The 26639-nt window shown below is 39.3% G+C and overlaps 1 protein-coding gene across 1 annotated transcript in view; it reads right to left on the bottom strand.

Moving 5' to 3' along the window:
* GUCY1A2 (guanylate cyclase 1 soluble subunit alpha 2) overlaps window positions 1-26639 on the bottom strand; it is a 161434-nt gene that overhangs the window by 46413 nt on the left and 88382 nt on the right. The window contains exons 5-6 of the mRNA XM_075050423.1: window positions 22430-22915; window positions 3041-3184 (exon numbers count right to left, since the gene is read on the bottom strand). Of these exons, the coding sequence (XP_074906524.1) occupies window positions 3041-3184; window positions 22430-22915 (630 nt within the window). The remainder of the gene's footprint in view (window positions 1-3040; window positions 3185-22429; window positions 22916-26639) is intronic.

The raw sequence follows: 26639 nt of genomic DNA, 5'->3' as shown, positions 1-26639 counted from the left end.
TGTCATGCAGTAAGTCTCCTATTAATGGTTCTGAGCTGAGTCCATAGTAACTGTTACACATACCTAGGGGTTCTTTAAACTTCAGGTAGATTATAGAACCAATTCCAACTCCTGACTCCACATGGGGCAACCTAAAAGTTAAACCATGTATCTAAGAGCATTGTCCAAATGCTTGAACACTGACTGGCTTGGGGCCATGACCACTTCCCTGGGGAGCTTGTTCCAGTGCTTGACCACTTTTTCCAAATATCCAATCTGAACTTCCCCTGATGCAGCTTTAAGACATTATTAGGCATACAAAGTATTTATTAGCAGGAATCTGTGGCATGATGGGCACCTGCACATTTTTTTAAGTGAAAAACTGGCAGCTAACCAAAATATGGATCACTAGCCAATTCAACATTGGCTGGAAGGTAAAGTCATGCCAACTCAATTTAGAAATAATGCATACGTTTTTAACTGTGACGATCACTGACATAACCACTGAGGAAAAACTATGTGTTCTTTGCCATTTGTAGGAGGACTCATCTGACAGAGTGTAGAAGCTTACAGTACAGACATCCACATTTAGGCTAAGTCCATAGACTTCCCTTACAGACAACTGAGAAAATACACATTTTTAAGGCGTGATTCATCTCATCCTAGAGTAGACACCTAAACTAGGACAAATTAAAGTAGACTTCTCCAAAAGTCCTTATTTCAATAATTTTACAGGGTAGACATCCATGTGAGAGGAATCTTAACCTTAATATATTTAAAATCAAATCAAAATACCTCTATGCAAGATAAGCTTTTTAAAACACAATTTACCAGGTTAGGTACAAAGGTAAAAACAACATTTTATGATATCACCATCCCTCATGCTCTAAAAGCTATTACACCTAAAACTGAAGACAGGACAACTAACACCCACTGAGGAGCTTCTCCGTACCTCTACTTTCAGTTTAAGTATGATGAACTGACTTTTTTCTTCTGAATTCTAAAGGATGTTTATTAGCACTTTTTGAAAATATTTGGTTATTCCTAGCATTTTATTCTATGCAAGCATTTTTGCTCTGCACTGTCTTTATAGTCTTTCTTTTATCAGTTTTCTTACGCAGCCACTGAAATCATGAGGAATTTTTGGAAAAATAGTGAGTGATAATGAAAACAGTCACAAACTGTGACTCTCAGGGTAAAACATACACCTTCAAAATTTCCCTACAATTGCAGCAATCACTCAAAAGAAGGTGAAAAGATGGAGAGGATCTGGAAGACAGCTCTCCCAGCATGTGACAGTGTAGCTAGAATGTATTAATCAGCTATAGTCATTGGAAAAATAGAGAAATCATCAAACAATCTAGAAAACCTATTTTAATAAGATTAAATTAACATGTTTGAAACAGTCTTATATCAAAACTGAAAACGCTGTGTTCCAGTTATCTTCAGATACCATTTGTCTTTTAATGCTTATTCTGTGTTTCATGAATGTCCACATGAGACTTTAAGAAAATTTTCTTCAAGATCCATAGTCCAAGAGATTTTTTTCAGAAAGTTATTCTTTTGAATATGTGGACATTTTTCAATAATCAAATAAGTATCTTATTTTGACATTTAAAAAAATTCATCAGCAGCATTGATATCTAAAAATAAAAATATTTCAACCAGAACTCAATATATTTTCATTTGAATATTTTGTTGCCTTATGTCATGGAATTTCTAGCTTGGTTGCCTTGTATCCACACTCTCCTTTCTGGGCAGAAAAATTCCTTTGGATTAAGTCTCTCTTGATTCACCACACACAGAGTTCAAGGAATATAGTTCAAGATATAACCTAACAGACAGAGAAGAGTTGGAACTCCCAAGTATACAATTTTATTGCTCAAGGAGCATCACAGCAACATCCTTGAATAATTTTTTTAAAATTTCACCTCTTTTCTGTCAAGTTTTAAACCTTCAAAACAGTCTTTCAATTTTTGGAAAAAAAAAAAAAAAGAAAAAAAGGCATTTTGGATGGAACCCTCATTTTTTAACAGACAGGAGAAATTGCAGTTTACAAAGTGCATTTCAACCATGATGTAAATCATCCCATGGGAAGTCTGTCTGGCCTTCTCATCCAGCTACATATGGCTTTTGTTATAGGCTTAAGACAGTGTTGAATAATTGTTCTACATAATACCCCCATTTTCTTTGAAAACAAAAGGTCTGTATTATGGAAGAACAATTTAACCAGAAACAGGAGTGAGTACACATAATGAAAACAATGTGTAATCTGACCCTTGAAAAAGAAAGGCACATCTATATATCCATGGTTTTTCTTCCCTGCTGAATCTCCATCTCCTACCTAAACATTACCAGTTCCAAATGCCAGTAGCTACAAGGTTGGTATAAGATCAAAAGAAGCAGAACAGCAGTGGAACTTTAAAATGGTATAAAAGGACATGTGGTTTTCCACCTCCTGCTACCCCCTGCACCAATCTAGGAGAAGGAACTGAAATAGTGTGGGAAGGATACACATTAACACGGACAAAGAGCAGGCAGTGTACACATTCTTCTTTTATACAGGTCAACAACTATTTAGAAAACAGGCACATGGCCCCTTAGAGCTGCAGAACTCTTTGAGTACCTCTACACTAGTGCTGAAGTTCAGATCAGAAGCCTGCTTCTGAAGTGAATTTCCCTATTGCCATCGCATACTCTGCTTTGGCTTTTAGTATGGGACAGAGCTGGATCATATGAATTGTCGTCTTCTCAGACTAAACTGAATTGGAAGAAGGGCTCCATCAGTGCATCTAATGCCCTCCAGCCACAAATAGGCATTCAATGCATACGACAAGGCGACAGCTAGTCTGTGTGGTCTATTGTGCTTATTAAAGTAAGGCATTGCTTACATGATTGTTGATGGGCACCAGTGAAATATATGTCCACAAAAAAGACTATGATATATTGATGTGATTTTAAATTCTCCTAGCAATAAACAGATTGCTACTGACAGAACACAATGGAATTAATCAGGTCCACATACCACTGACTAGCCGAGAATAAAGAGCAAAGGGGTTACCTTAATAGGGCTCCCATCTGGAGTGAGAACCTCTTCTGATAGCTCCATCATCTTCAGTGCCATCAGGGCAATGGCTTTAGCATGACTAAGGCTTTTCTTATGGAGCCCTGCTGCAACACAGTACGCATCACCTATTGTTTCCACCTGCAGCAATCAGACAAATCAAATGTATGATAATGAGAAGACAACCCTACCATTAGTTATCTGCAATCAAATAGCATTGCTTAAAACATGTGCGCAAAACATCCATAAAATAAGCAATTAGACAACGGAACATAATTACCTGAGTTTGCAAACAGGTGCAGTCAAAACCTGACATGAGATTGCATAGTGGTTCATCACCATTATAACCAAAGAAGATCATTACATCTAGAACAGTGTATACCATCAGCTGAGAGATGACAACATTCTCCCACAGCAGTAATACAGAAAACTCTATTTTCCTAAATGTGAAATTGCTTGCAGCTTTGTTTGACACTATCCTGGTCGAGTTTGCTGTTGGATAAGAATAGTGTTACATGATTATAATTCATAATTATTATTTGCTTTACCAGAAAAGTATATCAGGTAAAGAATTAGAAAAAGCAAAACATCACCATAAAAAACAGTGAAGAGTCTGCAACTTCTCATTAGCAGGTAGCTCTTCCTGGTATAGGGATAATTTACAAATAGATGCTATTGCTACAGACTTTTGACTGCACCTGTCTCTGTTATTTTCAAATAAGAATTATAGCCTCTCTACTATGCAGGCTACCTGACTGTGAATTCCCTACCTTCAGGCATCAAGTTGAGCAGACTGATCCCTCTGGTCTCTTCAGAGAGGCCTTACCTCTCTCTTATCCTTGATTTTCTTTAAAGAAAGTTGTCCCTCAGGAGGAAGTGGGAGCAAAATAAATTGCAGAAGCCCTCTGGCTCTGGATAAAGGCAGCCTGAGAAACACTGAAGCCCTCAAGTTCTGCAGCTTTATTGACAGCATTGCGTTTTCCAGTCTGCTTCCCCACACATCTGCAACATGCTCTGTATGCAGTCCATTAACACATGCCCGAGCAGACTTGGCCCTCAAGGATTAGTTTGGCTTTTGCTACATAACTAATCTGGCTTTCACCCTGCCTGTAACACTACAGGAATGCCAGGAAAGTTTTCAGCAAAGACTAAGGTGAGAAGAAAGCATGCACTGAGCAAAGAGTTATTCAGGGAATAAATACAGCTGATTCTTCTCTCTGCAGGGGTCCTACTAATACTAGTAGACCTGGACCTTCTCAGATTAATTTCCAGTCCTGATAAACAGAATTGGAAATAGTACCTCAAAAAGTAAGCTTTACATGTAAATGTACCCAGAGTATGAATCTAGAACAGCAGTGTGGGCAAATACTTCCCACCATCAAACTTACAGAAGCTGCTACAAGACCATTGCCAAGTTTCACACCTTAGCCTTTCCTACTGATCATGCAGGAGGATATATATAAGAAGCTGAGGGTTTCTCATGAGTTGAGAGCTGAGACAGCTGCTAGAGCTCCCTTGTCACTTTTGGAAGCTTGTAATAGTGCTTGTATATAGAAAAAAAAAAAAAAAGAAGCAATCACTACTGCTGTTTGCCTGCCTATTTTCCCCAAGCCATATCTCAGGATCTCTGTCCACAAGAAGCGGAGACTGACAACTCCCTGCAGTTTAGGAGGTCATCTTTCCAAAGACAAATGGATGGGCAAGTATATTGCAACGGCTGCTGAAAAATGTAGAAACTAGGGAAGAAAACACACAAGCATTGTGAGAAAAAGTATCAGAAGTTGAAACGACACTCTGGATGGCTAAGAAATAGATGGTAAAAATTTCTCTAAATCAGAAGGAAGAATTAGCAGAAATCCAAATAACTGCACATTGCCATTCTTAAAAATTGTGGATGAACATAACCACTTTGAATAGAAATAAAGGGGTTATTACGAAAAGACCTGAGTCTATGCTGTCAAATACAAAAATGAAATAAAAATCCTGCTCTTTGTTGAACGACTTAATTTCAGAATGACCCTTCCACTAAAGTTAGTTGCATTACACTACTGAAAGCAAGTATAGATCTGGGACCATATACTATTCCTGCAATGTTCAGGCAAACCTACTTATTTTGTTACCTTCTTCCCCTTTGGAAATTTCCATAGTTGTGTGAACTAATTTGACAGCTAAATTGCACTCACGGAAAGAGTAGCACCATCAGAGTTGCATTGTACATGCCTGTGTACTACCAGAAAAATAGGACTGAAGCTGCCTCATGTTAATCTTACTCTGAAAATAAAAATTATAACAATACCATTGTAGGATACTCTTTAAAGTGCTTATCCCTATGAAGTTCCTCTGACATTAGTAGTGGAGAACCAGGGGAATGATTAGGACTGTTGAGACTGACCTGGCAGTTGAAACTGGATGTGCTAAGTACGGATAAGGTTGTCTAATGATTTACCATCTGTGACCCTGTTTTCAGTCACTACTAAGATTTCCCCAACTAAGCATTTAAGCTGAAATTTACATGCTGAGTACCTCCATCAAACTTTAACCTTGGTTCAGTCCTCCTTCAAAATCAGATTTGACAAATTTTCCAGTTATCTGTGGTTTTTCCCCCAACTCCTTTTTCTAAAAAGCTCTAGGAGTTCTTATAATTCAGGTTGTTCATGGCACTTTGATTTGGTCCTCTTGTACGGAGTCATAGAATCATAGAACGGTTTGGGTTGGAAGGGACTTTCAAAGATCACTTAGTCCAACCCCCTGTCATAAGCAGGGACATCTTTCACTAGATCAAGTTGCTCAAAGCCCCATCCAACCTGACCTAGAATGCTTCCAGGGATGGGGCATCCACAGCTTCTCTGGGCAACCTGTTCCAGTGCCTCATCACCTTCACAGTAAAAAATTTCTTCCTTATGTCCAGTCTAAATCCACCCTCTTCCAGTTTATAACCATTGCACCTTGTCCTATTACTACAGGCCTTGGTAAAATGACTCTCTGCATCCTTCTTATAAGCCCCCTTTATATATTGAAAGGCCACAGTAAGGGAGCCTTCTGTTCTCCAGGCTTAACAATCCCAACTCTCTCAGCCTTTCTTCATAGGAGAGGTGTTCCATCCCTCTGATCAATTTTGTGGCCCTCCTCTGGACTCACTCCAACAGGTCCATGTCCTTCTTGTACTGGGGGCCCCAGAGCTGGACACAATACTCCAGGTGGGGTCTCACAAGAGTAGAGTGGAGGGTTAGAATCACCTCTCCCTTGACGTGCCGTCCATGCTTCTTTTTATGCTGCCCAGGATATGGTTGGCTTTCTGGGCTGGGAGCGCACATTGTTGGGTCATGTCTAATTTTTCATGTCCCAATATCCCCAAGTTCTTCTCTGCAGGGCTGCTCTCAATTCATTCATCCCTCAGTCTGTATTAATATTGGGGATTACCCTGATCCAGGTGCAGGACCTTGCACTTGGCCTTGTTGAACTTCAGCAGGTTGTGTGAGGACATTAAAATAGAAACTCCAATGAGACCGATACATCACACTTCAGAATTTCAGGCTGGGCCCGTCAGTGAGTCAGACATGCATGGGGAAGAAGGGGATTTCTCTTGTTTCAGCTGAGGAGCAAGAACTGTACCAGAAAAACAAGCACTGCTTATAGCTCGCTCCACACTATCTGCCGGGTAGATCCTGAAATCACTGTGCACACCAGAGAGCAACTTACTCCATAAATATTCAAGTAAATGTCAATAGGACTAAGAGCAAATGAAGGTGCTACTCAAGGTGGCTAAAACAGCAGCACTCAGATCTGTTTGATGCTCTTCAAGATGATGATATACAGTAATGAAACCCCAGAGAAAATCGCTACCATGTGATAAACTTACTTTTCAGTTTTTTACTTCATAATTTGACTATGATAGTGCATTATTAGTAGTACATTTGATTTTTATATCCTTCCTAGATACATATGCAGGAAAAGGTATTTTGCTGTAAGACTGGAATACATTATCCTGCTTCTTTTAAAACCCCAAATATATTGTTTTGAATATTTCAGCCATTTTTGCATATGACTGAGTTTTACCTTTACTAAGATTTAGTACATTTTTGTTCTAGTTAAATAATTATTTTTTACTCCTCTTGATATTTCTAGCCACTCACTGATAGCCTGACCTACACTCGCCATGGCCAGCTTCACCAGAGCTTTCATTAATTGGGAATTAATATATAGCACCATAGAAGAGAAGTGAGGTTGAACTTAGATTTCAAAATCAGATAAATATATTAAAAAAGTAGGATACAATTTTTATTCTTAATTAACAAACAAAGAAGCCAGGAACCACTGCAGCTACTTACAATGCTATACAAAGGCCATCACTAAAGCCATCTATAACTCTGCATCGAGTCATTGGAAATATCCAAAAGATTTTCAGTCAGGCCCTCAACAAATCAAAGACTAAGGTTCATAATTAACTGAAGTAGTTGTGTGTACTCTACAGTTCAGAAAATACTTCTTGGTAGATATTCTGAGACTGCTGAATACTGTAGAGTGGCAATGCGTAAGACTTGCAGCAGGGAGCAAACAAAAATATCTTCTGGTCTTGGGATGTCATTTTCTATGTACCCAGCGTCTGTTAGTCCTTGGTAGATACCGTATGTCTGTTTTAGTCATGAACAGTACTTTTTATAGAAGTTGAGCTCTACAGTAATTGTCTTATAGTCACTTATTTTTAATTCATGCCAATTTTAGGTGGAATATGACATGCAGATGAATCTGGTAGCCCAGCAGACAGAATATAATTTCTCCAATTCTGATGAGTCCAGAGAACGGAGGTTAATAAACTGTCCCCCAGGCAGCTGCAACAGGTGTCTTCTAACTACCAGTAGCTTAACCTTGTGTTGTGTTACATTACTTAACTGAGAAACTGGAAGTTGTAGCTGAATGATGTTCCCCAGGTATAAAGTCAGGGTGTTGAATCAGTGACAGTTTAGAAGGGAAAATGTGGTGTAGTGAAGTACCATCCCTGCTTCTGTACTCTTCCTCGTGAATGCATGAATATGCACCAGTGATTACATAGATGAACTTCTAGAAGTAATGAAGGAACTGAAGTGTCACACTTCATTTCCCAGGGTTACAGACACAGGGGGAAGTATCATCTTGTAAGTAAGTGAAACCTGCAATGGCAAATTTAAAGATTTTCGTCTAAAATATTCAGGAAACCCAAGAGCCTAAGGAATCTTACTAGCACCTTTTTCAAAGCACAGCTTGGAAATAAACATAAAAAATGTAATCATGGGGGGGTCACTCTTGTGGCAATTCTAACTTGAAATTCCTGCAGCAATCAGAAATATTGAATCATATAATCATAGAGTCATAGAATCATTTAGGTTGGAAAAGACCTTCAAGATCATCAAGTCCAACCATCAACCATGCCCACTAAACCATGTTCTGGAGTACTTTGTCTACGCACTTTTTGAATACCTCCAGGGATGGTGACTCAACCACTTCCCTGGGTAGCCTATACCAATGTCTGACAACCCTCTCAGTAAAGAAATTTTTCCTAATACCCAACCTAAATCTCCCTTGCTGCAACTTGAGGACATTGCCTCTCGTCCTATCATCAGCCACCTGACAGAAGAGACCAGCACCCACCTCACTACAACCCCCTTTCACGTAGTTGTAGAGAGCGATAAGGTCTCCCCTCAGCCTCCTCTTCTCCAGGCTAAACAGCCCCAGCTCCCTCAGACACTCCTCATCAGACTTGTGCTCCAGGCCCCTCACCAACTTGGTTGCCCTTCTCTGGACACGTTCCAGCACCTCCATGTCTTTCCTGTAGTGAGGGCCCAAAACTGAACACAGGACTCGAGGTGCAGCCTCACCAGTGCCCAGTACAGGGGACAAGCACCTCCCTGCTCCTGCTGGCCACACTATTTCTGATACAAGCCAAGATGCTGTTGGCCTTCTTGGCCACCTGGGCACACTGCTGGCTCATAATCAGCCGGTTGTCAACCAACACCCCCAGGTCCTTTTCCGCCGGGCAGCTTTCCAGCCACTCTTCCCCAAGCCTGTAGTGCTGCATGGGGTTGCTGTGACTGAAGTGCAGGACCTGGCACTTGGCCTTGTTGAACCTCATACAGTTGGCCTCAGCCCATCGATCCAGCCTGTCCAGATCCCTCTGTAGAATCGTCCTACCCTCAAGCAGATCGACCCTGCCTCACAACTTGGTGTCATCTGCAAACTTGCTGAGGGTGCACTCAATCCCATTGTCCAAATCATTGATAAAGATATTAAACAGAATGGGGCCCAACACTGAGCCCTGGGGAACACCACTTGTGACCAGCCACCAACTGGATTTAACTCCATTCACCACAATCCTCTGGGCTCGTCCATCCAGCCAGTTTTTCACCCAGCAAAGAGTACACTTGTCCAAGCCATGAGATGCCAGCTTCTCAAGGAGTATGCCATGAGAGACAGAGTCAAAGGCCTTGCTGAAGTCAAGGTAGATAACATCCACAGCCTTTCCCTCATCCACTAGGTGGGTCACCTAAATCCACTGAAAGAAATCACTGGAGGGAGAATTGGCTCTATTTTTAGTCCTGTCTCTCTCAGCAGGTTTCTAGTAAAAGCCTAATAGATAATTTTTATTTTCATTGTTACAGTGTAAAAAATTACTTTTTTTTTTCACATAAGAGCCATAAATAAGTCTCTGTGCGGTTTGTTCCTTTTTAATGGGTTAAACTATACTCATATCAAGAAGGCTTCTTTGCTTACAATCAAAAATAAATACATTTTAAAAAAAAGGTCTGAAAATTAAAAAATTGCTGTCTTCTTTCAGAAAGAAAATCCACTCTTAACAGCAATCCCTTGTAGATCCTTCACCTTCCTCTGAAGGCTACTTGTGTACTATTGTTCCCATCTCCAAAATACTCACAGGGCTGCATAGTTATTTATTATCTCACTCCTAAGGGTTGTAATATTTAGTACCATTCACCCTAAAATAATATATGGCACTGTCTCTATGCACTGCTCAATGCTCTTTTGCAAAATAAATAAATAAATTTGAAATAAAAAGTTGGATTGCCTTCACTATAGAGATAAACACAGTTAAAGTATTGTCTCTAACTCAAATTGTCATCCATAAATAAAAGCCCTTAATGCAGGTTGCACTGGTGATTTTAGTTTGAGTTGGCTGTCCTGCTGAGATAAAATTAACTGCTAATGGAGCCCTTCTCAAGCCAAATCCATCAGGGAACATTCATCCTTCAGCATCTTCTTTAGATATATATACCTATAAAGAAGAGATTAATTTTTTTTTCCTCACAAGGCATGGGAAAAAAAATTTACAGTGCAATTCAGGATGAAGAACTACGGGACACTCCTGGATACCTTAATGTTATACACAGGTGATGGAGTGAATACAGGATTACTTTGGAAAGTATAAATACCTAAGTACTGCATAACCATCTTTTGCTCAAGGATGCTCCTCCTTGAGAAAAGAAAACCTTTCAGTGGTACATGTAAGAAGAAAAAAATATTATGCTGTTCAAAGTCTATTTGGTTTATTCTATTAACATATATAGCTTATCTATATAACTGTATCACACATACAGATTTCAGATAGGGTAACTAAACATAGATATTCTTCAGCCTTTTCCATGTCTTGATTTCTTATCCTCCTTTTATAGAGTAACAGATAATTCTTCAAATTCAGTTGAGTTTCCACATGCATCAAATCCTGCTCATGGTCTCACATGTTTCTGTTAATTCAATCACCAGAAATATTTATTTCCGCTTAAGTAAGTATGTGTTCATAATCATTGTAATTTTAAGTTGGCAGGAAAATTTGGAATATTAAACAGTTTTTCTACGCTCCACATGCTGTTTACAGCCACAGTATATAAAATGTATAAGTTATATTTAGCTGAAGAGGAGCTTATTACTAAACTGTTTCTCATCACTTATGAGTAATCTGCCAATAGCCTGAAACTCATCTACTGCTGAGAGATATTCTATAAAATTTCATTTTATAATACTGAAATAATAACAAACAGCAGTTGCAATGATATCAGTCTCATCTTAAAGAGCTTGAGAGTGAAAAAAATAGAAATAAGCAGCAGGGAAAGGGGTAATGGCTTAGCTAATCACAGTTTAATGCTCTTCACTTTCCTCACTTTTCTCACCGACAAAACTAGCTTTTCTGTTTTGGGTGTGTTTTTTTTCCCTGCACAGAAGAGTATTATTCTCCATCTTAAAATACCTGCCTCTCCTTTCACCTGTTGCCTCTGCATGTTCCCCCTCTCCTACCCAAATACAGAGACATTGTTCTAGGTGAATGCAATGTGTACTGATTAGTTAAAACCTTTCAAAATACAATATGTAAAATAAAACTATCTAGAATTTTACTGAGTAAATATATCTGCCTTTTCTGACAAATCTATGCTTCTTTTCCTGATAATAACATTATCTGCACTCTCATAAATCCTGCAGTTGATACCAAACTGGGGGGACCAGTCAATTTGCTCTAAGGCAAGGCTGCCATCCTGAGCGACGTGGACAGGTGGGAGAAATTGGCTGGCAGGAAACTCCTGAAATTCAACAAGAACATGTGCAAAGTCCTGTCCCTGGGAAGGAATTTCCCTGGAACTGATACAGCCTGGGGCCAACTTCCTGAAAAGCAGCTCTTTGGGAAAGACCCTTGGGGTCCTGGTGGGCAGCAAGTGGCACATGGGCCAGCAGTGAGTCCTGGGAGCAAGATGGCCAATGATAGCCTGGGCTCCTTGAACAGAGACTGTGGAAACTGGTTATTACCCTCTACTCCGCAGTGACTAGACCACACCTAGATATTGCATCCAGTTTTGGGCCCCTCAGTACAAGACAGAGATTGATAAACTGGATCCAGCTCAGTGGCGGGCCACCAAGATGGTAGGAGCTGGAGCACCTGCCCTGTGAGGAGAGGCTGGGGGAGCTGAGCTTGTTCAGCCTGGAGCAGAGATAGCTTTGGGGGGACCTAAGAGCAGCCCCCAGTGCCTGTGGGATGTCCTCAAGGGACAGAGGTGGGCTTTTCACAGTGGTGCAGTGTAGGAGGGTAAGAGACAACAATGACATCAGCATCCTTATGGATTAAGAAAGAGGGAAGCCTATGAAACCTATTGACCACAAGATTGTACTCAAATAAAAAGAATTTTGCAAGTTTTTTAAAGAACAATCAAACAGTTATGCAGACAGTAAGGATTTTAATAGATGCTTCAGCAAACACAGGGATAAAGAACATAATACTTGTATTTTAGGGCATAAATCTCAAAATGAAAATGCTGGAAAGAAGTCTGCCATATATACCTGACATTTCATAAGTAGCTCATGGGGCTTCTTCAAGTACCCATGTTCAATACTGTCAAACATGGACCATTATAATGCACTAGTTATGGCAGTTTCTACTGTAATCCAAACTTGAACTATATGGTACACCCTGTCTCCCAATATATCTATTAGCTATATTGATAATTATCTGAAACTTCAGTCATCCAAATGTTTTCTATCTCCCCTGACATTTAAATAATTGAGGTTATACTGCAGCCACTGATTTTTCATTTTAATACCGTATCTTTTAATTCCAGGAAGAAAAATCTGTTACACTGGAAAAATTAAAGCTGAAAATTATCCATGCTTTCTGAACTTTTAATGATGTAATATTTAAACTACCCAAGGAAATACTAAAGTAATGGCAATTTTTTTTACAATTATCATTTTTCCTCCATTGGCAATAATGAAATGTTTTCTTTTTTTCTGATTTGTGACCTTTATTGCTATGGAGGCGAGGCGAGGCAAGGTGAGGAGAGGGGAGGGGAGGGAGAGAGAGAGAAGGAAGGAAGGCAGGAAGGAAGGAAACAATTTTTGAAAAAAAGCACCCTTTTTTCCATGTGTTTTATTATAGATAACTTTACTGTCCAGTTGAGCCACAGAGTTGCATTGTTTGGAGCTGCAACACTACAGTTTCCCTGGTGATTGCCCAGCAGATTAGTATTTGCCAGAATGTCAGCCTTTAACCTTCTGTAGTGATCATCAGTAAAATTACCACCTTAGTTTCCTTGGTTGATGAAATGCTGTTAGTATTTCTCTTAGCTAAAAGAGAACAGAATCAGCACTAATGTTAAGGACCCTTGAATACTCCATTACCTCTTACAGTCAATCCCACATTACTGATTGTTTCAATGGGATGAGCAACACATAGTTTTTTGGATGACAATCATCATATCCATTTGCAAAAGTCGTAGAAACTCAAGCTTTGAATTAATCAGTAAAGTATTCTAAGGGACCTTATTGAGAGACAGCACAATACTCAAGCTCAGTGGTGATGGGAGTTATTCCAGCACCAATATAACAAAAAGCAATGAAATTAGGAAAGAAATAACTTGGGTTGATGCTGATTGTATGAGAGAAATTAAAATGCAGTGAAACTTCATTTTACTCAATTAAAATACACTCTATGTATTAAACAATATATATTAATATATATAAGGAGGTGCTTTCTTAAATCTCATCCCAGCATGAAGCCAGGATTCAGGATGGGAACACACCTGGAACTGGCAGCTAGAAAATGTTCTCAGGTACTGCAGTAAAGACCTATACCTTCCCAAAATTGTCATTATCCTGTTTATCCATATTTCATTCTATCTGCAAGACTGAACTACATACTACCTGAACACTATATATTTCTTTTATGAAAGCTGAAACATCTTCCCTCCAAAGGAGTACAGCAAACTTCAGCCTTAAGATGAAATTCTTGGAAGTACAACTCTGCAAGAAACCTTTGAAGTTATTAGTATCTCCCAATGGGCTTTTCTTTCATCTGTTTTCTGCCCTAAGTTGTACAGAAGGGAAATTAGGAACAGTCCATGGTATATGGCAAAGTGGTGCTTCAGACATCATTTGGGCTTCATTATTCCTGTCTGTGACTTCTAGTTCAGCAGCAAACAGGATACCTTTTTAACTGGTATGGGACAAAGACTGAAGAAAAGGGAGATTCTCTCCATTGTAGTTTTAAGTCAGCAACCTCAGCACTCATCACAAGGAACAATTTATTTGATATCCATATTCTACCTCAAGACATCATTGACATCTCCCATATTTCCTTCTACCGAAATCCTTCTCCAAATACATCTCTGCAAATCAGTAATAACCTTACAACATTGTCATTCAGGTGGGACTCACACTACTGAACATGAGTCACACAAAAATTAAGCCTCTAATTTAAGCTACTCATCTATACTCTTTCTATAGTCACTGAAGAGAAAAATTAACTTCCAGGGCATGATGTATTCCATCCTGAATTCTGGAAACCTAGTTTTTTTACCCATTTACTACAGCAGGACCCAAATGTCTACATCTTTGCTTAATTGCCCGCTTCCATGACCAGACTGTCATTTGATATGCAAGACCCCTCCCATGTTGTCATCGGCATGGTTTTTCTCAGAAATGGCTGAAAACCAGGTTTATGTAGGCCACAATGGCCACAGACTGGAAAGGCTTAGTTTTTGAAACTCTCAGATGACTCTAGGGGAGCTGTTATCTTCTCATGCATGACTCACCCTGTGCCTTTGAAAGTGCACTACAGAGTGCGTGTTCCTGCTGCCATAAAGTACCCCAAAACAGGAAAAAGATTGCATGAGTGTGTTGACTGCTAGTGGTAAGATACTATTTGTCAGCACAACAGCAAGATCCTGTTTAGCTCAAAAAATCCTGTATCTTGGCATGCATATTTTGGCATGCAGGTCAGAGATGTTATTAATCACTAAGTGGAAGGAGGGCAGATGTGAAGTATTTGGGGCAGCTTATGGTAGAAAGACTTGAACAAGTCACTTAATCTAAAATACAGATTCTAAGGAAAGAAATGTCAAAGAAACATGCTGGAGAGAAACTAGATAGGTTATTCCACTGAGAGGTGAAGTGTGTGTGCTCTTTCTCTGGAGCTGGTGTAAGTGCAGTTCAGAAAAGCCTCTTCTGAGCATGGCCTAAGTATACTTGATCCTGATGTAGCTTCTAGATCTACGTAAAAGAGTGAATACTGACCTTTTTCAAATTAATCAAAACCTGTTTGTTTTCTTGATGTTGCACGAATATAAATTAAAGCCTATTTCTGTTTGCATTTTGAAGTATTTTGTATGTTTTCCCACTGCACAGATTTGGGAGAAAAGCTTTGAAACACAGTTGAATTCTGCAACACTTTGAAGCTTAACATCTATCAGCTTATATTACTTAGGTCTGGGGTTTTTTTGCTGAAATTAATTCTACATTTTGGATACAATATTATTTATAGATTCCCAAAATTCTGGGATACTATAAAAAACTCCTGTTTTTTAAAAGTTTTAAAAGTTTTCAAGATAGGATTTGAGAATAAGTCTATCTGCAAATGGGCCCAAGAATCTCCTTCAGTTTCTGCCTTAGTGTTTGGTCCTCTTAGCTTCTGTCTCTCAACTATTCAAAATTAATTCCTAAGCAGTGAAATCTTGTGTGTGCCTGTTTCAAGGTAACTCTGCAATGCTTTTATGACACTGCATTCTGCTTTTGGAAATAGTTTAGTGTATGGAAAACCCCTCTCATGTAAGCAGGAATGGATTCCAAGTGTCCACCTATGAAGTTCAGAAATCTGTTCATCTGGTAAAGCTCATTTCTTAAAAGAAACATCTTACTATAAAGCCCAGCTCCTTTCCTGAGAGCCTAATTATGAAGCAATTGCTCTTACCAGGCCTGAGGGCATTTTATTTTTAGTGAGCTTAATGATGCTACATGCTGGCAAGTTCAGGAACATTTTGCAGGAAGAGCTGTATTCAAACTCTTTCTATAAGCATAAATCTTTCAGTATCCAATATATGGAGGAACTCTTTCATCTACACTTTAATTCAGAACGCTGTTTTCTTCACAAAAGGAAAAGTGACAGATAGTACTTGCCTTGAAGAATTCTTATCTAGTATTTTAGAAGTTTTTTTTTGTTTTGACTAGTTGAAATAGAGGCATGCTAGAAGACTTAAGAGTTTAGATGATGTCAGCATCAGGTTTGCACACAGCAGTCATGGAATACAAAAGTCATAGTGCATAAATGATTTCTCTCTTCTGTAGGCAAGTATGAAATTGCAAAAATCACACCAAATACGTCTGATGAATAGAAAATGTCCTGGTTGGCATTCTGCCTTATGGGAGGTAGTCACAATGTCAAAGTAAAGAACTGTTTAACAAAATAAACAAATATTAAAATAATAATGCATAACTTAAGACACACATTTCAGTTTAATGTGATCACCCTTTTCCAGATGTAAGAGTGGCATTAATTTGCTATAGGTATCCCTGGTATTAAAACTACTACTGAACAACATCTTCCCAAAAGTTACATATTCTTTAATTTATCTGTCTTGAAATTCATACGTTAGCTAGTTTCTTTTAACTTACCTAAGTATCCCCCATATTAATTTAAATCATTTAAGAAATTAAGGTACAGTTATGAATGCTATTTGCATGAATGAAAATGCTGCATCTTGGCATGCTCAGGAATATGAAGGGCTAGCCATATGTTGTCACACTTGTGCTATGTGTCCTCTACTTCTGACACAATACTGGACTGTTTAAATGGAAATAGCCTAGGCTGATGGAAAGTGAAATCAATTGCCTCCAGTCCCTCAGAGGGACTAAAATTTAGAAGGTGGAAAAACTTGACACAAGAAAACAAAGGATTTAAGTATTAAGGGTGGGGTTTACAAAACACAGCATCAGGGAGACCTGTATGCTGCAACAGGGCATGGTCTTAGCCATGGTTCCTGTCCAGCTGCTATGTCTGGGTTTGCTCCTCAATATGGAGCAGAGAACCCCAGAGGAGGATACCCTTTTTGGTCCTGTCCGAATAGAAAGTCAGGATATGGCCAGGGTTCACACAAACTTAGGACTTGGGAAGCACTCCCAGGACCTGCAAGTTGGACACAGACTTTAAGGCTCCCAAGCAGCTTGAGAGGACTGGGACACTTATAAACAAATGTGTTCTTTTCAGATAAGAGAAAGTGGAAGGAGAGAGACAAAAGAGAAAAAGAGAAGGAAATATATACAAGCACGGTATTCTTGAAGAAGAAATTACATACAGAAGCAGAAGTCCTAGACTCTTTAGAGGATTCTTGGGTGATGAATGGCCTAAAGCAGGGGAACATGCACAGGTGTTTTAGTGCTTTCTGTAGGTCTGTATGTTTATAAAGTAAAGAGTAACTCTTCTGAAGCCTACATGTTTGTCTGCTTTATTTGCACATCTTCCTAAAGACAAAAAATGTAAATCCTCCACAAGGCTGCAGAAAAATACATGCTTAAAGTAATGGTAAGTCTTAAAATATCCTGGAGCTCTTGGGTGGTGATACACCAGATCTGCAGGGAAAACCCAAGGAATCTTTCGTGTTTCTTTTTTTTTTTTCTAACTTAACTCAAGAACAATCCTGAGTTCCCCCAAAAGATAGGTGCCCTTGACTTCGTACTGGAGTGAGAAACACCTGTGTGCCAGCAAGTTCACGCAAACCCAGAGAGGCCAAGGAGAAAGAAGACAAAAACAGTGGCCATAGGTTTTACTGGAAAACTTGGAGATTATGGTTTTTAACTTATAAAGTCTGGAAAACTTCAGAACAGTCTGAAGCTCATGACCCCTGTCATTGCAGTATTCTTTAGTCATTCTTGCACTGATAGTAAGCTTATGAGCATACATATGAATATGTACAAATATCAGAGGGATAGTCATGGCACTGAGAAAGTACTGGTATTTTCTGTAAAACAAATACTGATTTCTGCAACTTAAACTACCAGTATAAAAATGTAAAGTGATATATTTAAAAAACGCAATTTTAAAATTAGGTTCCTAAAAGCATTATATCACAACCTCAATATAAACAACATTATTCAGAACTGGTGAGTAGCAGTCTCAAATGATTGCAGAACAGTCCAGACTTCCACTCTTTTTTAGTCTCAGGTCTTTACAATGAGCAAAAATTAAAGCTATAGCCGGAGTTAGGTGTGTGAAATCAGAAAATGAAGATCTGACATACTAACTGTATCATTCAGAAAAAAATAAAATAGTATCATTCAGTGTAAAGTAAGTGAAATAATGTTGCCAGGAATAATAGCCAAAGAGAACCCCAAGGAAGCTGCTAAAGGACTTTGAGGCATGTGCGTGGCACCACTCAGAGAGAGCATCAGTTTAGCCAAATAATGGAACCAAAAAGAAAGCAGAAATTCACATAACAAAGTTGTGAATTCTAACTATAAAATTAACCTGTGGAATTACATTGTCTTATTCAATAAATATTCAATAAACTTTCAGTTAAAATTTTGACAATAAAGATGTATAGCAAAGAAATTTTGGCAGCTGACAACAGTTCATTGATGAAAATACTTAGGACTCTCTGCTTAGACATGGAAAGTGGGACTCAGTACTTCACAGAAAGTGAAGTTTAGTGTTAGGGGGAAATCTGCAAGCGTCTTCAAGGACAAATGCTGCACTCTCCAGAGAAAGGACAAAGAAACTAACACCTATAGGAGCAGGCCTGATTCTGCTCTACTTGGCTTGGTGTTACCCAGCCAGCATATATAGCCACCCAGCCAGTGCATGCATGGCCAAAAAAACAGCCACAGTACATGCTGTCTTTACTCCACACAGTAGTTAAAGGGCAAGGGAGGGGAATGGGGTTGTTTCAGAAAGGAAACTGAGGGGAAAAGAGCTGAGAAAGCAGGCCTACACAGGCAAAAGGACTCAACAAGAAAAAAATATTTAAAATTATCCTATATCAAGGACATATTACTTGGAGGGAGAAACAGAAGCTACAGGAATCTTAAGCAGGGAAAATTTCAGTCTCCAGGGTTATGTTTTAAATGCCAGTAGCCATGGCTGCAGCATATCTAAATAGCTTATTTGATAAAGAAATGGTTTAGCTGAAGCATCATTTCCCAGCACTTGGCTCATAAACAAAGGGAACTCAGATACAGAGGAAAAAAGGTCAAAACAAAGACACAAACAGTCAGGCCAACCAGTATATACCTTACTCACAGCAATTGCTTTCAAAATTTACTGAGATCTTCTCTCTCCCGTTACTTCTACTCCTGGAGCCCATGTTTCTACTTGCATGTCCACAGACACTAGCTTACCAAGTATCTGCATCTACATTGTTTTGATTTGCACTCCCTACTTAACAGCATCTTTTTCTCCCATTCCTCAATTCCAAGCAAAATATAATTAGCCTAGATAGACAGCAGCACCAGTTTCCAAATACATTGCCAGGTCTCAGTTCTCTCACATCCTCTCCCTTCTGTGATTACCCCGAGAATGTCCCTCTTGATCTTTTCATCAAGGCTGTATGTAAGCAGATTCCTTCTAAAGTTTCACTCCGTAAAACACAGATTCTTCCAGATTGCTAAAACTGTCACCCAGGCTCGTATCACTGTGCATCTCAATTACTGCAATGTTCTCCCTCAGCCTAGACAAATGTAATCTGTCGCCTTTGGTATCCATTCAAAATGCTGCTGTGAAGTTCATTTTCTGAGCCCATCATCTGCCTGTGTCATTCTTACCTACGCATCCATCCATTGGATATCCTTTCCCTACCTCATCAGTTATAGCTACTTACTTTCATTTCCAAGATATTTCAGTCTAATTCATCCCCCTGCAGCCCTCTCCAAGCATTTCTTATTCTGTATCCAACAGCTCATTATGCTTGCCCTCTATGTCCGACTTGTTAAACGCAAGGATCTTTGTTCTTCTTTCTGTGCCATACTTCTCTGTAAACATCCTTGAATGAATAGTATGAGACAATTGAAAATATTACGTTCATCGTCTAAGTCCAAGATTAGAAGCACCAAGGTTCTGAATTCAAAATGCTGTAACAGTAAAGCTGGGTGAATAATTTACAGCATGGAATTTATTTAATTAATTTTGCTTAATTTTCTGTTTACAAATCAGTGAATTTGGTATTCAGAAGTACTCACCAAACAATCTTTGCAAATAATTCTTGCCATGTTGCTTAAAACCAAGCAAATTTGAAAATTGATCTGTTTTGATGTATATATATAGGTCACATGATAAACCTCAGTAGCCTAGTTACAGGAGTATATCTTAGAGGCAGGCTGTGGTTACAAATACTGGTGATTACAGATCTAAAATTCACTGCCTGACAATAATTTCTAAAATTATAGTTGTTGTGGTGGTGATCATTCCTAGCAATAAACTTAGTTTGCAGAATATCATCTGAAACAAATGAAAAAGATATAAACATATGAGCTATTTTTATTTTAAAATGGAAATACTTTTTCAAAAGAATAGTCATTTTCTTTTAAGCCTGATTCTCTAAGGAAAAGGGTTCATTGCCCGAGTTTTGTCTTTCTGTAATGCTCAACTGAGTCATTTTCACTTAACCTCACAGTAACTTTTTTAGACTTCTGTTTAAAAAACAAATGAAAAAAAGATCTGGGGGGAGAAGAAAAAGGTATATACAGCTCCAAAATAGCCACAGGGCACACTGCCTTGCTCACGGGTGGGCTGTGGAAGGAAGCAGGGGACGTGTAGGGAGGCTCAGGGGACATGGGGGACTAGAGAGACAGAGAAAAACCCAGGATGAAAGGATCTGAGAAAGAACTGGCTATATTAAGGCAGTAACAGTGGAGAAAGGGTGTTAGAGGTGTAAGACATCCTTCTATGGAAAAATAGGTTTGTTTTTTCCCTCTTCATAGAATTACATAGGGGTCTTAACTTTTTGGAGTGTTTATTCCTTTTCTGAATGCATAAATCTTATTTTGCCTATCTCAGCAGCTGTCATCTTATTTCACTGGTCAGGAGACTATTTTCATACAGCAACATTTTTCTATCTAAAGTGGCAAAAAGCGAGGTGAAAGGCAGAAAGCCATGGTCCAAATGATATAATATTAATGACCTATGTATAAATATTTCTTCTTAGTGTTCTCACAGGACTCAACCAACCTTCCTTCCAAACAGGTCATAGAGTTTTACATACTTTATTTCCTATTCCCATGCAACCATAGTTTTCAACAAAGAATGTCCTGAATGCCTCAAAACAGCTAACTAAAGTTAATCATCTGGGAAAACACTAACTACACCCATGTACCAGATACAGCATGTAAAACAAGGTCATTAGATATCACTCTTGACTGTAGGTCAGAAGTTCCTCAAGTCCTGTTCTCAGAGCTGGCTCGAGATCCAATGCAGCAACATCAGATTAATACAAACAAAGATCAAACTTCCAATCTTTTCTGACTATATCAGAACAATTTTCAGATTGTAACAATTTTCAAATGAGGGTTGGTACCTTCCATTGCAGTCCTCTCCCAGCATGGCCTTTGGTTTCTGAGCATTAGTAATAAAAATGCCTAGCCCAGGAGCACAAAACTTATTTACAGTGTGATCTTGTACCTTGGTATACTGTCCTACCAACCTATATCTATACCATGTTCAGTTCTATCTGTGGTATGTATTGTAACTTTTCAGCCACAATTATTATTTAGGTGGGTAATTAATATTTTGAGATGCCTTTTAAAGTGTATTACAGGCTAAAAATGAAATGGTCAGCACTCTTCTGAAGACCTTTTCTCTATAGCCTATCAACAAATACTATTTGAAACAGTTTGAAAACTGGTGATTAAGTTTGCAAGCCTCAGACAGAAAACGAAATCAATATATAATTTTACAACTACATTTTTTTTCTTAGGTGCATTCAGTTATAAGAATATACATACTGGACACCAAATCCACTGAAAAGAAGTGAAGGTGATGGGCTGTAACAGGACCAACACATGTGACATCTCCTTTTCCGCAGAGCAGTAAAGGAGCGTGGCAGCCCAGTGCCATGTCCACTCATTCCATTTACTATGAATGGACATCTGCTGTCCTGTTCCCATTTTTCAGTGGAAGTTTAAATCTTTCACAACATTTTTTTTAGTGAATGCTCTACTCTTTATGGAAAATTTAAATTCTTTCAGGGGAAAGGTAAGTGGCTAAACCCTAAACCATTCAAGTTTCAGCTGAAACTATTTGAGTGTCTTCCAGCTGCTGCAGCTTGGCTTAGGATCATCACTGTGCATTTCATCATCCCTAGGACACTGTGGCTGATGTGTCACCTAAAGGAAACCAAGCTATAATACAAGAGGTGTACATTCCTATAAGAAAATGGGAATATGAGGCACATATTCCCATGGGGGAACCATGATGACAGCTCAGCATCAAAGTATTTGATTTTCAATGGGCATATTTCAGATTTATTTTTTTCACACAGAACAAAAATATTGCCTTTCCTTTTTTATAGGGAAGGTCTGTAATTTAGGAATATGGTTACTGGGATTTTTTTCTATCTTAGTTTCAATTAGATTTTGCTAACTTAGGACTTAGGCTGTTACCTTGTAGATGTCCAGGAATCCACACTGATGGTCAAACCGCGTGTAGAGTTCGTTCAGCATGCTGATAACCTGCATGGGCGTGCACTGCGCACAGATAGCAGTGAAGCCAACAATGTCCGAGAAAAGCATGGTGACATCATCAAACTTCCTGGCCTGAACCTGCTGCCCCTGCCATAACTGCTGAGCCACTTCTTCAGGGAAAATAGAAATAAGGAGATCTACTGTTTTCTTTTTCTCCTCTTCCAGGGCTTGGTGTGTGCATTCTAGCGTTGCCTTCAGCTTATCCATTCGCTTTTTCAAGCCATCCTGGGCCTTTGCCTGCTCCCCAACCAATATGACATCGCGAGTAGCATCATGGATAGGTATGTCCGAAAGATGGAGGCCTCGCCCCATCAGTTCATCCAGTTTGTCCACACAGGGGGACCCCAGAAACAAAATTGAATTTGATTCTGGCACATGAATCATTTGTCCTTTGATTTCCATGACCTGTAAAAATAAAAATAGAATTTAGAAAAGGAAAAATTAGCTGATAGGTGTGGATCCCCATTCTACTTTCCCCATCTTTCCTCCCTCAGCTAAAATAATAAACTGTAGCCTTTTATACAGAAGCCTCTTACACTCACCTATTCAAGCAATGAGACTCACACAGTCTACTCACCAAGGTGAGTCAGAAAATAGCCTGTACTGACACAAAAGTACTCCCAAATCAGATGTTGGATTCTATTTCAACCCAATTAAATAAGAAAGCAACCACAATAACATGTATTTGTCAGAATGGTGTGTAAATAATGCTTCTAAATCTTGCTCCTGGAAGGTACCTGGCCTTAAAAGCAAATTCCAGGGCAGGTCCTTCTCCGTTACTTAGCTATAAATTATAAAAAGCAAAAACTTCAAGGGAAATGACAACTATCTGAAAGCCAGTTAGTGAAATGGTGAAGTAGCTTCCATTCTTTTTCAGCAAAACAGCTACTAAGTCAAATGTGGCCATGTTATAGAAGAATCAAATAAGAACAGATATGAGAAAGAACTCCATAAAGTAATGAATGGCATGGGAAAAGTGTACCAGTGCTCCTATTTCCTATTTGCCTTCTCATACATGCAGCAGAGTTGAAGGCTGACATTCTGTTAGAGTCTGCAGATTTCTTGGTGATATAGATTCATGTAATTCGTATTTGCAGAATAGAAGAAGGAACAGTAGGAAAGGAGCAGCAGGTGGTTCGTCACACTGGTTTATAGATTTTGCATTTGCCTCTTAAATGGCTAGATGTTTTGAGTGCTGTCCAGTGGCTGTTACCTCTGGCTCCATGAGGCCCTGGCTTGTTACCTCTTGCTCCATGATGGCAGTCAAGCACAAAACTACCAGACTGAAATGGACATTGAAAACCAACTGTAATGATATATTTGACATTTGGGGCTACATACAGTCTAATTTTTAACTTACTCAGGTCACACAAAAGTGACTGTCAAATACTGCAGCAGGACATTTCTCACCTGAATATAGCATTTAAAAAACAAAACCAAACAAACAGAAAGCTAAGATGAACATGTTTTGTTTGAGCAGAAAATAATTCAATTGGATAAACTGGATGTCTTTGTAAATACAGCCTGCCATGGCCTCTGCCATGAAAAACATTGTCAATGTTTTCATTCCAGGAATGCACAAAGACCAGGGCAATACTGTGCTAGGTGATCTAAAGAAACCACAGTCCTTACCGCAAGGATCTCGTAGTCAAAACAGGCATGATACAAAAACGTTGTGCATCTTAGCACAGTGTTAGTCACCATAACGCCTTAAATCTGTATTTTTCTATTCCACACAATCTCCAGTCTCCTCCAGTCACCCTTTCTTTCATTGTGTAGGCATTCCCTCACTCTCACATGATTCACTTTATCATTTAATCCTCCTTCCATCCATTATCCTTCCAAGTAAAATAGGAAAACCTCAATCAGAAAATCCAGAGGTGTCTGTACTAATGACGTGACTTAAGCACCCTGAGTCCTGGAAGATGCTGCTGCTGAGCTGACAGCTACCCCTACATGGTACTTTTCATGTTTGGGGGAGATGTTGGGAAGCTCCTGTTTCTATTAAGGATTTCTTACATCAGATAATATGCTGTTATTGCAGATCCTACTGTCAACATGGGAACTGAGCCTATCCTGTCCCCATGCCCCTCTGCTTCCATACCCCACCCTGCTAGCAACCTGACAGATGTAACTTCTGATGTCAGCCTGAGAACTCAGCAAATGAAAGTAAATGAAAGTAATTAAAGTTGTCGATTTTCCTAATTTATGTTCCCGCACACCTACTAATATCTACATTTCTAAGCCTGATTTCCTCAGCTTCTTTCTGGGACAGCCATCTCTGTGAGAAAGCTAGTCAGCTACCCAGATGGGCAGATTTAATGCTCCAAGACTAATTGTTCTTTTTAATTTTTAAAACATATGGGTCCCTGCTCAAAACATAAGGGAAATAGATACTTTCTTCATGCATGCAGCCTCACGCTTTCAAAGGGCACATATGAAATTGTTTTAACTCTGAAGTACAAATTGTCAAATGTGAAATACATGGTACAGCATTTTTAAATTCTCTTCTTATTTTGTTCCCCTTTGCCAGAGAGTTCTGTGCCTAGAACTTCACTGGTGTGCAAAATAAATGTATCTCATATTATCACTTCTCTCTTCCACTGTCAGGTGAAAACAGGGTGTCAGCTCAGGAGGAGAAAGTGTGACCACAGACCCTTGCTGAGCCAGCCTAGCTTGGGGGTGGGCTGCTTGTCAGCAAGGCCAGGCACCTGCCTTGGAGCCATGTTTCTTCCATTAACCTGCTGTGAGACTAGAAGAAAATTAATGCATCCCTCCGTGCGCCTGCTTCGCCTTTGTCAATTTGAGGTGTTAAACTCTTTGATGTGATCTCTGTCCTTGTGAATATATTGTGTCAACCTTCCCCTCGTGGATTCTTCTCAGCAAACACTGATTGAGTGAATAATGTCCTAAACAGCCACTCTGGAGTCCTCTGCTCTGCTTCTGGGTAACCGCAGGCAAATTATCAACTCTGAGTGCTTATTTGGCATTTCAGCACAGCAGGAACAATGATATTGACCACCCTGTAACACACTTTGAGACTTATGTGTGAGAAGCAATAGAAGACACAGACAATCCTGTAAAATGCCTAACTAATAATAACCTGCTCTTCTGCTCAAGTGAACCAAGCCTCTGCTTCAACAAGGTTGAGGGGTTTTAGAGCATTTTCGGAAACTTTTGCAGACATAGTCTCCAGCCAGCTGCTAGCCTAAATTTTAAAACAGCTGGATTCACTTCTCTGACTGTCCTGTAGGATATATGGCAGCGTCTCAGCAAGATATTCCCAAGTATTTGAGCAGTCAGGGCCTTAGGGCATTTTGTTAGCACTGGACAAGGGAACAGGACACTTCAAGAAAGAAATGTAATGACTCTGCTTGTCAAGTTTCCAGGTGACACATCTAGAAAAAGGGCTGCAGGTGTGAAGAATAACACTGGAATTAAAAAAAAAAATCTCTTAAATTGGAGAAATGGGCTAAAAACAGAATTCAAAACAAGGGCAATGAATATGCTCAGGCAGAAATAATCAGATGCAAAAAATACAGGCAGGCTAACAGTTCCTAAGAAGATGGCCCAGAGTCTACACAGTGGAACAGATGAATGTGAGCCAACAAGTCATGCTGTCACTAAGAAAGAAAACACTATACAGGACTATGTAAACAAGAATATAGCTTGCAAAACACAGGAATTAATCCTTATGCTCTGATCACTAGTATTCAGGCCCCAGATGGGCAAATCTGTTCCGGTTTGGTATAACAAAGAGGTGGATCAACTGGGGAGGCTGGTGAAGAGCAATGAATGTGATGAAAGGTCTAGAAAATATGACCTACAAAAAAATCTGAAAAAAATTGATGGTTTACCCCAAAGAAGAAAAATCTCAGGGTGAGGATATGAAACTCTTCAAATACACTAAGATCTGATGCAAAGAGGTCAGACTGTTCTACAAACCCAGTGGGAAAAGCTTTGCAGAAAAGGACCTGGCGGTCATGGTGGACACCAAGTTGAACATGAGCCAGCAATGGGCCCTTGTGTCTAAGGCTAACAGTACTCTGGGCTCCATTAGGAGGAGTGCTGCAGCAGGTCGAGGGAGGTAATCCTTTCCCTCTGCTTAGCGCTAGTGAGGCCACACATG

Source organism: Buteo buteo, chromosome 18 (genome assembly GCF_964188355.1).
Source record: "Buteo buteo chromosome 18, bButBut1.hap1.1, whole genome shotgun sequence".
Classification (NCBI taxonomy): domain Eukaryota; kingdom Metazoa; phylum Chordata; class Aves; order Accipitriformes; family Accipitridae; genus Buteo; species Buteo buteo.
This window is presented reverse-complemented; position numbering and strand designations above follow the sequence as displayed.